This window comes from Phallusia mammillata, chromosome 6 (assembly GCF_965637545.1).
Source record: "Phallusia mammillata chromosome 6, kaPhaMamm4.hap1.1, whole genome shotgun sequence".
NCBI classification, from domain to species: domain Eukaryota; kingdom Metazoa; phylum Chordata; class Ascidiacea; order Phlebobranchia; family Ascidiidae; genus Phallusia; species Phallusia mammillata.
This window is the reverse complement of record NC_137257.1, coordinates 26,493,732-26,507,506: the sequence shown is the minus strand read 5'-3', so window position 1 is coordinate 26,507,506 and position 13,775 is coordinate 26,493,732. Positions and strand designations below refer to the sequence as shown.

The 13,775-nt window shown below is 35.4% G+C and overlaps 2 protein-coding genes across 2 annotated transcripts; both read right to left on the bottom strand.

Annotated features, from left to right (window-relative positions):
- Positions 1-789: 789 nt before the first annotated feature.
- Positions 790-1,703, bottom strand: LOC145233904 (uncharacterized). The gene has a single exon (XM_080098675.1). It carries the CDS (start codon positions 1,699-1,701, stop codon positions 922-924), a length of 780 nt encoding a protein of 259 aa, XP_079954801.1. The 5' UTR covers positions 1,702-1,703; the 3' UTR covers positions 790-921.
- Positions 1,704-1,751: 48 nt separating this feature from the next.
- Positions 1,752-3,113, bottom strand: LOC145233901 (NFU1 iron-sulfur cluster scaffold homolog, mitochondrial-like). Its single transcript, XM_080098672.1, has one exon. It carries the CDS (start codon positions 2,922-2,924, stop codon positions 2,094-2,096), a length of 831 nt encoding a protein of 276 aa, XP_079954798.1. The 5' UTR covers positions 2,925-3,113; the 3' UTR covers positions 1,752-2,093.
- Between the last annotated feature and the right edge of the window lie 10,662 nt (positions 3,114-13,775).

Genomic DNA, 13,775 nt, shown 5'->3' with positions numbered 1-13,775 from the left:
TTTGTTAATATTTCCTTCAAAGGCCAAAAGCACAACAGTGTTGTGTACTGAGTTTTTTGAACTTGACTGCCACTTAGCCTTTTGAATGATCACTTGTTGAGCCTTTTTCAGTTTGTAACATAAGTGTTTACCTTAAGTTAGTTGATAAAATCTCCCATCAAAAAACATTTTCGTGCTGCAACTGCAAACAAACGACTTCAGCAATAAGATTTTAATAAAACAGCAAAATTAAACTGATTTCCATTTGACCCAAGTATGTCCCTTTTAATTTTTAGTCAAATAAACAACAGCACATCTGATAATACACCTATAACCCAAAACGCGGTCTGGGAATCTACGATAAACGAGCATTTTTGAGACATTATCAAAACTGTGGGCTTTGCTTTTACTGTCATGGTAACTTCTGGGTTACTGCATTCTACATTGCTTAAATTAGTTAAAAGGCTTTAAACTAGTCAAAGTTTTTCACAATATGCCGCTAAACACTTTGTAACACTAGATCTTTGCGGTAATTTTTGCTGACACCAATTTCAAACACCGGCAACGCAGATCTGTTTGCATTTCATGTGAAGGGACCGCCCCTCTTACGCCCACCTCTGTTACGTCACTACAGTCTATAGAAATGTTACTAACTTTTATCTCCTTTGACTGAAAAAGTGTTTCTTTGTTTGCGTCTTAGTGGTCTTGCATTATAGAACTGCTAATTTTTTAAAATGATTATTGATTAACATGATCAACATATTTCACTAAACAATTCACTTCTCAAGATCACACTAAAATTTAAACATCTTATAAAATGACAAATCACATTTTATTTAAAGTTACATCACATAAATAAAAAGGCTTCAAAAAGTTGTACACAAAATTGCACTAAACGTTACAGATAGGAGCACACATGTTTAAATCAATTTGCAAAATAGTTTATTTTCTATCAATTCTCCTAAATTTTTCTTCCAGCTTTTTAGTATAAGCATCAAGTTTGTATGCTGCCTGTTCCAGAGACAGCACAGTTTGCTCAATTTGTTCAATCTGTTCAAGGTAAGGCCTCAAATTGACAAACTTTTGATTTATAAGTCTCAGTGAGTCTCCTACTTGCTTGGCAGTTTGAAGCATCCCACCATACTTTTCTGTTGTAACTTTGTTCATGCGCTCAAGAAGACTGTAATCTTCTACGGTGCTTTCTACTTCGCCGTGAAGATATAATGTCATCTTTTGAAACATGTTTGAGCAAAGTATTTGTAAATGTTGGTCTTCTGCATCAACGGTGCCTTTCTCTTTATTTGATCTATCATGGCTGACATTTTCAGTCTCAGTCAAAAGTTCAGTTTCTAACGGTTCTTTGATTTTTTTCAGACTAGAAGCTTCAGTACTGAGTTCATCCTTGATTGACATTTCAGATTTTTTTTTGTCCAAATTGATTGACTCATCACTTTGATTTGTTAATTGTTTTTCATCTATATTTTCTGGAGACAAACCAGTTGTATTTTGATCGACATCTGGTTGCGCCTCTGCATACAATGAACATGTTTCTGATTGTTGTGTTAAGTTTTTACTCTCTATGTTTTCTTGAATCTCATCGTTTATTTTATTTCCTGATGTGGAAGCGCTTGTTGTTTTGTTGTCAGATGCAGGCTTGTTTACATCTGTTGTTTCTTCATTTGCATTTGGTGAATTTTCTTCTAACAATTCATTTTTCTCCATTCTTTTCCTTTGTCAATATATCACAGTTATTTATTATGAATTCTATTACCCTTTGGAGACAAGCAAATAGATTTAACACCAAAGTTTAACACCAAAACTGTCACATGCAATATTGGGATAATGTATACCAGTCTTAAATCCAGGCACATTATAAAAGTCTGTTAAAGTTTTAGAGGTAGAAGTGTGACGTTGTGTTCAATTCTAATCAGTAGAGCAGAAAACTTTTGATGACCTAAATTGTTGGTTTACACGGGAATAATACAAAGCTAACATTGTATGCTTATTTTAAGGCAATTTACAAGTGAAAGTTTTTGCAAGCAACTGCAGAACAAAGGTAGACACTTGAACAAATATTTCAGTGCACAACAATGACCATTCAGTTTACATGAGTTCTACTCCTTTTGGTCTTTGGTTCTAATCATATTCTCAAGTTTTTGAAACTGTTGATCAGAAACTGCGTCCATTTCATCTTTGACCTCCTCAACAGTTTGAACTTCTGGGATGTAAAACTTCAGCATATTTTCAATCCCACTTTTCAGTGTTACTGATGAACTTGGGCAGTTGCTGCATGATCCCTGCAACTTAAGTTGAACAATTCCACCTTCCTCCACAAAACCTTTAAATATGATATCACCACCATCTTCCATCACAGTGGGGCGGATTCTTGTGTCGATTAATTCTTTTATCATCGCGACAACTTCATCATCATCCTCATCAATCACAGTGTCCGACGACGGCGATTCATCTGTTAAAACTGGCATATTTCCCACAGTAAAAAAGTCCATTATGACCTCATAGATTTCAGGTTTCAAAACTTTCCATTGTGTTTCTTCGTCCTGTCGAGTGACTGTGAGAAAATTGGGTCCGAGAAACACCGCCTTGACTCCGCCAATGCCGAACAATCGTTTGGCGAGTGGAGATTTATGTGAGTGGCTCCAGTCGGGGAAGTCTGCGGTGCCAGAACCCAAAACATCAACGCCAGGAACAAATTTAAGGCAGTTTGGGTTTGGCGTGTCGAATGTTTGAATAAACATATCTCGCTTGATTAGTTTGAAGTTGGGAACATGGCTTGTGAGTAAGTTTTGTCTCATTATGTTGACACATGTTGTTTGGTTGCGGATTATAGTGTTTGTAGTTTTCGCTGAAGGCTGAACAGCTGTTACGCTTCTCTGAAGATTTATCAGCCTTTGATTTCGACGCACGAAGTTACTGACAGATTTCATGTCCAAATGTGTGTCACAGATTTGCACAAACAAAACAATATTTTTGATACTTTTACCTGTTAGATATAGTTAATTTTAACAACTAATCTTTAACATTTAAATACAGTTTCAAGTTGCATTCGTTTTGGGGTGCCAACGTTCTCAAATAAAATACATGCAATTTTTTGTCAACAACAAAAATGGCACCATTGTCATTCTGCCAGAATAAAATCGAAAAAAGGAATGCGATACGAGAGAACGTCAAGGATGGTTGCGCAACGAACGTTTTGGCCAAATCAAAATATTGACAAAATACGCTAAATTTAATACGATTTTTGAAACCTTTTCGGGCCCATTATTTTTTTTTAAATCGCAACATTGCCTTATCTTTTAGTCTATTTTAATAATCCGTTTTCGAAAAAGTGAACCCGACTCGATAATTACAGCAAAACGCAATTAACTAACACCCACTTTGGGCCAAATGCCGAAACTGACGAAATACGCTAACTTTATTAAAAATTTTGAAATATTTTCGGGCCCATTATTTTCTTCAAATTCGCACCATTGACTCATCTTTTAGTCTATTTTATTAATCCGTTTTCAAAAAAGTGAACCCGACTCGATAATTACAGCAAAATGCAATTAACTAACACCCTCTTTGGGCCAAATGCCGAAACTGACGAAATACGCTAAGTTCAATACAATTTTTGAAATCTTTTCGGGCCCATTATTTTTTTTAAATTCGCAGCTTTGCCTCATCTTTTAGTCTATTTTAATAATCCGTTTTCAAAAAACTGAACCCGACTCGATAATTACAGCAAAATGCAATTAACTAACACCCACTTTGGGCCAAATGCCGAAACTGACAAAATACGCTAACTTTATTACAATTTTTGAAATCTTTTCGGGCCCATTATTTTTTTTAAATTCGCACCATTGCCTCATCTTTTAGTCTATTTTAATAATCCGTTTTCAAAAAAGTGAACCCGACTCGATAATTAGAGCAAAATGCAATTAACTAACACCCACTTTGGGCCAAATGCCGAAACTGACGAAATACGCTAACTTTATTACAATTTTTGAAATATTTTCGGGCCCATTATTTTTTTTAAATTCGCAGCTTTGCCTCATCTTTTAGTCTATTTTAATAATCCGTTTTCAAAAAAGTGAACCCGACTCGATAATTACAGCAAAATGCAATTAACTAACACCCACTTTGGGCCAAATGCCGAAACTGACGAAATACGCTAAGTTCAATACAATTTTTGAAATCTTTTCGGGACCATTATTTTTTTAAATTCGCAACATTGCCTCATCTTTTAGTCTATTTTATTAATCCGGTTTCAAAAAACTGAACCCGACTCGATAATTACAGCAAAATGCAATTAACTAACACCCACTTTGGGCCAAATGCCGAAACTGACGAAATACGCTAACTTTATTACAATTTTTGAAATCTTTTCGGGCCCATTATTTCCTTTAAATTCGCCACATTGCCTCATCTTTTAGTCTATTTTAATAATCTGTTTTCAAAAAAGTGAACCCGACTCGATAATTACAGCAAAATGCAATTAACTAACACCCACTTTGGGCCAAATGCCGAAAGTGACGAAATACGCTAAGTTCAATACAATTTTTGAAATTTTTTCGGGCCCATTATTTTTTTTAAATTCGCAGCTTTGCCTCATCTTTTAGTCTATTTTATTAATCCGGTTTCAAAAAAGTGAACCCGACTCGATAATTACAGCAAAATGCAATTAACTAACACCCACTTTGGGCCAAATGCCAATAGGGACGAAATACGCTAAGTTCAATACAATTTTTGAAATCTTTTCGGGCCCATTATTTTCTTCAAATTCGCACCATTGACTCATCTTTTAGTCTATTTTATTAATCCGGTTTCAAAAAACTGAACCCGACTCGATAATTACAGCAAAATGCAATTAACTAACACCCTCTTTGGGCCAAATGCCGAAACTGACGAAATACGCTAAGTTCAATACAATTTTTGAAATCTTTTCGGGCCCATTATTTTTTTTAAATTCGCAGCTTTGCCTCATCGTTTAGTCTATTTTAATAATCCGTTTTCAAAAAACTGAACCCGACTCGATAATTACAGCAAAATGCAATTAACTAACACCCACTTTGGGCCAAATGCCGAAACTGACAAAATACGCTAACTTTATTACAATTTTTGAAATCTTTTCGGGCCCATTATTTTTTTTAAATTCGCACCATTGCCTCATCTTTTAGTCTATTTTAATAATCCGTTTTCAAAAAAGTGAACCCGACTCGATAATTAGAGCAAAATGCAATTAACTAACACCCACTTTGGGCCAAATGCCGAAACTGACGAAATACGCTAAGTTCAATACAATTTTTGAAATCTTTTCGGGCCCATTATTTTTTTTAAATTCGCAGCTTTGCCTCATCTTTTAGTCTATTTTAATAATCCGTTTTCAAAAAAGTGAACCCGACTCGATAATTACAGCAAAATGCAATTAACTAACACCCACTTTGGGCCAAATGCCGAAACTGACGAAATACGCTAAGTTCAATACAATTTTTGAAATCTTTTCGGGCCCATTATTTTTTTTAAATTCGCAGCTTTGCCTCATCTTTTAGTCTATTTTAATAATCCGGTTTCAAAAAACTGAACCCGACTCGATAATTACAGCAAAATGCAATTAACTAACACCCACTGTGGGCCAAATGCCGAAACTGACGAAATACGCTAACTTTATTACAATTTTTGAAATCTTTTCGGGCCCATTATTTCCTTTAAATTCGCCACATTGCCTCATCTTTTAGTCTATTTTAATAATCTGTTTTCAAAAAAGTGAACCCGACTCGATAATTACAGCAAAATGCAATTAACTAACACCCACTTTGGGCCAAATGCCGAAAGTGACGAAATACGCTAAGTTCAATACAATTTTTGAAATCTTTTCGGGCCCATTATTTTTTTTAAATTCGCAGCTTTGCCTCATCTTTTAGTCTATTTTATTAATCCGGTTTCAAAAAAGTGAACCCGACTCGATAATTACAGCAAAATGCAATTAACTAACACCCACTTTGGGCCAAATGCCAATAGGGACGAAATACGCTAAGTTCAATACAATTTTTGAAATCTTTTCGGGCCCATTATTTTTTTTAAATTTGCAACATTGCCTCTTCTTTTAGTCTATTTTATTAATCCGGTTTCAAAAAACTGAACCCGACTCGATAATTGCAGCAAAATGCAATTAACTAACACCCTCTTTGGGCCAAATGCCGAAACTGACGAAATACGCCAACTTTAATACAATTTTTGAAATCTTTTCGGGCCCATTATTTTTTTTAAATTCGCAGCTTTGCCTCATCGTTTAGTCTATTTTAATAATCCGTTTTCAAAAAAGTGAACCCGACTCGATAATTACAGCAAAATGCAATTAACTAACACCCTCTTTGGGCCAAATGCCGAAACTGACAAAATACGCTAACTTTATTACAATTTTTGAAATCTTTTCGGGCCCATTATTTTCTTTAAATTCGCACCATTGTCTCATCTTTTAGTCTATTTTAATAATCCGTTTTCAAAAAAGTGAACCCGACTCGATAATTACAGCAAAATGCAATTAACTAACACCCACTTTGGGCCAAATGCCGAAAGTGACGAAATACGCTAAGTTCAATACAATTTTTGAAATCTTTTCGGGCCCATTATTTTTTTTAAATTCGCAGCTTTGCCTCATCTTTTAGTCTATTTTAATAATCCGTTTTCAAAAAAGTGAACCCGACTCGATAATTACAGCAAAATGCAATTAACTAACACCCACTTTGGGCCAAATGCCGAAACTGACGAAATACGCTAAGTTCAATACAATTTTTGAAATCTTTTCGGGCCCATCATTTTTTTTAAATTCGCAGCTTTGCCTCATCTTTTAGTCTATTTTAATAATCCGTTTTCAAAAAACTGAACCCGACTCGATAATTACAGCAAAATGCAATTAACTAACACCCACTTTGGGCCAAATGCCGAAACTGACAAAATACGCTAACTTTATTACAATTTTTGAAATCTTTTCGGGCCCATTATTTTTTTTAAATTCGCACCATTGCCTCATCTTTTAGTCTATTTTAATAATCCGTTTTCAAAAAAGTGAACCCGACTCGATAATTAGAGCAAAATGCAATTAACTAACACCCACTTTGGGCCAAATGCCGAAACTGACGAAATACGCTAACTTTATTACAATTTTTGAAATATTTTCGGGCCCATTATTTTTTTTAAATTCGCAGCTTTGCCTCATCTTTTAGTCTATTTTAATAATCCGTTTTCAAAAAAGTGAACCCGACTCGATAATTACAGCAAAATGCAATTAACTAACACCCACTTTGGGCCAAATGCCGAAACTGACGAAATACGCTAAGTTCAATACAATTTTTGAAATCTTTTCGGGACCATTATTTTTTTAAATTCGCAACATTGCCTCATCTTTTAGTCTATTTTATTAATCCGGTTTCAAAAAACTGAACCCGACTCGATAATTACAGCAAAATGCAATTAACTAACACCCACTTTGGGCCAAATGCCGAAACTGACGAAATACGCTAACTTTATTACAATTTTTGAAATCTTTTCGGGCCCATTATTTCCTTTAAATTCGCCACATTGCCTCATCTTTTAGTCTATTTTAATAATCTGTTTTCAAAAAAGTGAACCCGACTCGATAATTACAGCAAAATGCAATTAACTAACACCCACTTTGGGCCAAATGCCGAAAGTGACGAAATACGCTAAGTTCAATACAATTTTTGAAATCTTTTCGGGCCCATTATTTTTTTTAAATTCGCAGCTTTGCCTCATCTTTTAGTCTATTTTATTAATCCGGTTTCAAAAAAGTGAACCCGACTCGATAATTACAGCAAAATGCAATTAACTAACACCCACTTTGGGCCAAATGCCAATAGGGACGAAATACGCTAAGTTCAATACAATTTTTGAAATCTTTTCGGGCCCATTATTTTTTTTAAATTTGCAACATTGCCTCTTCTTTTAGTCTATTTTATTAATCCGGTTTCAAAAAACTGAACCCGACTCGATAATTGCAGCAAAATGCAATTAACTAACACCCTCTTTGGGCCAAATGCCGAAACTGACGAAATACGCCAACTTTAATACAATTTTTGAAATCTTTTCGGGCCCATTATTTTTTTTAAATTCGCAGCTTTGCCTCATCTTTTAGTCTATTTTAATAATCCGTTTTCAAAAAAGTGAACCCGACTCGATAATTACAGCAAAATGCAATTAACTAACACCCTCTTTGGGCCAAATGCCGAAACTGACAAAATACGCTAACTTTATTACAATTTTTGAAATCTTTTCGGGCCCATTATTTTCTTTAAATTCGCACCATTGTCTCATCTTTTAGTCTATTTTCATAATCCGTTTTCAAAAAAGTGAACCCGACTCGATAATTACAGCAAAATGCAATTAACTAACACCCACTTTGGGCCAAATGCCGAAACTGACGAAATACGCTAAGTTCAATACAATTTTTGAAATCTTTTCGGGCCCATTATTTTTTTTTAAATTCGCAGCTTTGCCTCATCTTTTAGTCTATTTTAATAATCCGTTTTCAAAAAAGTGAACCCGACTCGATAATTACAGCAAAATGCAATTAACTAACACCCACTTTGGGCCAAATGCCGAAACTGACGAAATACGCTAAGTTCAATACAATTTTTGAAATCTTTTCGGGCCCATTATTTTTTTTAAATTCGCAGCTTTGCCTCATCTTTTAGTCTATTTTAATAATCCGTTTTCAAAAAAGTGAACCCGACTCGATAATTACAGCAAAATGCAATTAACTAACACCCACTTTGGGCCAAATGCCGAAACTGACAAAATACGCTAACTTTATTACAATTTTTGAAATCTTTTCGGGCCCATTATTTTTTTTAAATTCGCACCATTGCCTCATCTTTTAGTCTATTTTAATAATCCGTTTTCAAAAAAGTGAACCCGACTCGATAATTAGAGCAAAATGCAATTAACTAACACCCACTTTGGGCCAAATGCCGAAACTGACGAAATACGCTAACTTTATTACAATTTTTGAAATATTTTCGGGCCCATTATTTCCTTTAAATTCGCCACATTGCCTCATCTTTTAGTCTATTTTAATAATCTGTTTTCAAAAAAGTGAACCCGACTCGATAATTACAGCAAAATGCAATTAACTAACACCCACTTTGGGCCAAATGCCGAAAGTGACGAAATACGCTAAGTTCAATACAATTTTTGAAATCTTTTCGGGCCCATTATTTTTTTTAAATTCGCAGCTTTGCCTCATCTTTTAGTCTATTTTATTAATCCGGTTTCAAAAAAGTGAACCCGACTCGATAATTACAGCAAAATGCAATTAACTAACACCCACTTTGGGCCAAATGCCAATAGGGACGAAATACGCTAAGTTCAATACAATTTTTGAAATCTTTTCGGGCCCATTATTTTCTTCAAATTCGCACCATTGACTCATCTTTTAGTCTATTTTATTAATCCGGTTTCAAAAAACTGAACCCGACTCGATAATTACAGCAAAATGCAATTAACTAACACCCTCTTTGGGCCAAATGCCGAAACTGACGAAATACGCTAAGTTCAATACAATTTTTGAAATCTTTTCGGGCCCATTATTTTTTTTAAATTCGCAGCTTTGCCTCATCTTTTAGTCTATTTTAATAATCCGTTTTCAAAAAACTGAACCCGACTCGATAATTACAGCAAAATGCAATTAACTAACACCCACTTTGGGCCAAATGCCGAAACTGACAAAATACGCTAACTTTATTACAATTTTTGAAATCTTTTCGGGCCCATTATTTTTTTTAAATTCGCACCATTGCCTCATCTTTTAGTCTATTTTAATAATCCGTTTTCAAAAAAGTGAACCCGACTCGATAATTAGAGCAAAATGCAATTAACTAACACCCACTTTGGGCCAAATGCCGAAACTGACGAAATACGCTAAGTTCAATACAATTTTTGAAATCTTTTCGGGCCCATTATTTTTTTTAAATTCGCAGCTTTGCCTCATCTTTTAGTCTATTTTAATAATCCGTTTTCAAAAAAGTGAACCCGACTCGATAATTACAGCAAAATGCAATTAACTAACACCCTCTTTGGGCCAAATGCCGAAACTGACGAAATACGCTAACTTTATTACAATTTTTGAAATCTTTTCGGGCCCATTATTTTTTTTAAATTCGCAGCTTTGCCTCATCTTTTAGTCTATTTTAATAATCTGTTTTCAAAAAAGTGAACCCGACTCGATAATTACAGCAAAATGCAATTAACTAACACCCACTTTGGGCCAAATGCCGAAAGTGACGAAATACGCTAAGTTCAATACAATTTTTGAAATCTTTTCGGGCCCATTATTTTTTTTAAATTCGCAGCTTTGCCTCATCTTTTAGTCTATTTTATTAATCCGGTTTCAAAAAAGTGAACCCGACTCGATAATTACAGCAAAATGCAATTAACTAACACCCTCTTTGGGCCAAATGCCGAAACTGACGAAATACGCTAAGTTCAATACAATTTTTGAAATCTTTTAGGGCCTATTATTTTAACCCTGTTCGCCTACAATTTTTATTTTGCCGGTATTGGTTGAAAGCCATTACACCAACGTCAAGGTTCCGACAGTAGTAGTGGTTTGATTTTTTGCAGATAAAATCTTTGTTTGGACAAATTTAGTAGTTTAACCATTACAATGTACTGTTGTTTTTTGGGCTATGGTTACAATTTCCTGACCAATTATTTGTCCAAACAAAGAAAATAAAACTGCTAGCTTTCATGCAGTGCATGCACATAGCGCAACATTGTAACATGGAAATGCAGTTTTTTCATGCAATGCGATTTTTTTTCATGCAATTTTTTGATGGAATCATTTAATACGAAGATCAACATTTGTATTCGTTTTTAATATCATTGAAAAGTTTTTGTCGACATACCCATTTCTACGTACGACATATTCTTCACCTTCATGTATATAAGCTTCCAAATTTAGTACGTGGGTTAAAAACAAGTTGACATCAGAAGGAGTATTTTCAAGCGCGGAAGAAATCAAACTTCCTGATGGCGAATATTCAGATTTCAGTTCTTTTCCCACATAAGATTCTCTAAATATTTGTTGTCCAATAATACGCTGCCGCACGCGAGAACGACAGAATTTGTGATCAACAAAGCGCACAACATTCTCAAGGCATTCTTTATTTAAACCCTTACAAAACCTAAATTCTTGATTTATGCGAATCAGTTCACTTCTGCGCTTTTCATGAAACAAACACATACGATAACACTCGGGTAAGCATTTGGCTTCATTAAACGTTTTGGAAAGAATTGTATGCAGACTGTGAGCAATATACTTGTACGTTTCTTTTGTTTCTGAGTGTAGGTTTTCAAAGTCCGAAATCAGAATTAAATTGTCGTCAACTGATTGCTGTAGATCTATGTCTTTGCTGACAACAATGTCTTTCGTTGTAACAGATGACAAGTTGCAGTGACGTCGCCGTCTAACTATTACTTTAACTGACGTCGTTGGAGTTAGAGTTTTGGCAATTGCGTCAACATCTCCGCCGATTCGTTTTTTAAAAAACAGGCAACTTCCAGTCAGAATGTTTTCTTTTTCGCATTCAAATAATGTCCGTTTTACCATTTTATCATTGAAGAGGGTTAATCCTGGTTCATCAAATCTATAGCACTCGTAATGACCAGATGCAACGTTAGATCCCATATGAACTACCACAGAAACTAACTTGTAAGGATACGTTTGCGAAAAACATTGTAAGGATAGAGTTCTATCAGGGTTTACTGAAGTACAACACTTCTTTTGCAAAAACGTCAAAACGTTGCGAACAATTTCTTTGAATGCCCTATGAATATTCTTAAATTTCTTGCCGTTTAAAATTTCTGATGCCAATAACGTGGAGATGTATCCATATTGATCAGCACGAAAATAGTTACAAAGACGAACAACTCGTGCAATATAATGATCAACAGCCTTGTCTGTTAACCAACCAAGCGTTGTATCGGAGTGGGACTTATATGCGTTTTGCGTCAAAGCTGTGTACGTAGAACCAATTGGCTTAGGACAAATAGAGCACAAATCCAGCCATGATAACGTTTGATTACATGGCATAACAAGAGCCGAATTTGCAATTGTTACTGGGTTTAAAGGAACTTTATTCCAAACGAGACCTGCTACGGGTTTACACGTTGCAACAACATCGTCATTATTGGGACAAAATATGAAAGCAGGAATAACTGGGGTGTCTGTCATTTCGGTACTGTCCTGTAACGAAGTTGCCTTATTTTGATATTTTAGCTGTTTCACGAAACCTTGTGACGAGTAAAAACTGGTCGCATTGCGTTTTCTGTTCTTAAACCTAGACACAACCATAGGCATCGAAGTTGTAAACGGAACCAATTGTGTTTTCGAGACTTTTTTAGGAGTTGTTGTAAGGTGTTGCACAGAGTCGGCGAACTGTTTTTGTAAAACCTTTATGGCGTTGAAGTATTTTACCACGAAGTCGTCAATTCGCCCTACACGCTTGCCATCAATAAAATTAACTTTCATGTCTCCGAAATGTTCTTCAATTATACCTTGAGTTTGATTGTTTACCATAATAGTTTGGTGACCAGCTTGTTGCAAAATTTCACACTTTTTGAAAAATGCTTCGTACGCATCAAGTTGTTCGCTTGAAAGATTGCCTTTTGTGTCATGCCGAGTTAAATCTCCAAGCATTAACTGCGAGGTTGCGCAAATTCTACTTAAAATAATTTCCAGTACCTTCTCTCACAACTGAGGGTTGCAATAAACATTTTCGTCGCAATTGGTATACATGTGATCCTTGCACACCTGCGAAGTATTAAAATTATCTAAGTTATTTTTGTACCTAACGTAAAACGGTGAATGACGTTCCTGCAATCTGTCGGACGACTTGCAAGCATAAAAATAATCAGTGCTATCGTCGCTGCCGTTCTTACCATTGCCATCGTCGGTGTAGTCCCGTAGCCGAAATAATTGAAGGCGTTTAAAATGTTTTTCAACCAACGCAGAGGTTTTTTTACAGTTTGTCAAAATGTAAAAACTTTCTACGACCTCATCTAGTTCAGGTAGCGTCGTGCATGAAAACATTACGTTAATACAAAACAAGTAAGTTGTAACGATTTTACGCTTATTGCTGTATTTATGGCATAAACACTTGGCAGCTTTCATGGCATGACTGTAGCAATTATGAAAGATAGTTTTGGTCAAGTCAACCTCGTCAAATCTCCCGGTCACAATTTTGAAACAGCGGTTGTAAAAGTCTAATCGCGTTTCATGCAATATCGCTTTCAATGCAGCGTTCCACATAGCCATTGACCCATGAACTACAATTAGCGATGGTTTTTTAGCACGACAACAAATTTTAGCCACGTCGAACAAAAAGTTTTTCAGCAAATGACTAATTGTATTTGCATCATGTAAACAACTGACACATGTTGTTACGGGAAGGGGAGTTCCACCTTGTGTTGGGTTTGTAATTAATAAGGTGTACACCTGAAAGTCGGAATAATTTTCAAAACGTCGCAAAATGCTTCCTGTCGAATCGTAGTACGCGATATCAAAAACACAAATTTGATTGAAAGTTTTTACCTGCGCATCGGAATACATTACGACCATTGGCGGATGAACAGAAATGTGTCTGATAAAGTATTGGCTTTCCTTTTCCATTTCTAAGCGTAAAGTATTTAGGTACCACAATTTGCTTATTCGGCGACCTAGACTTCCTTCACTTTTAATATTATTCAATACAGATTGGGACGGCAGATATGTGTGCGCA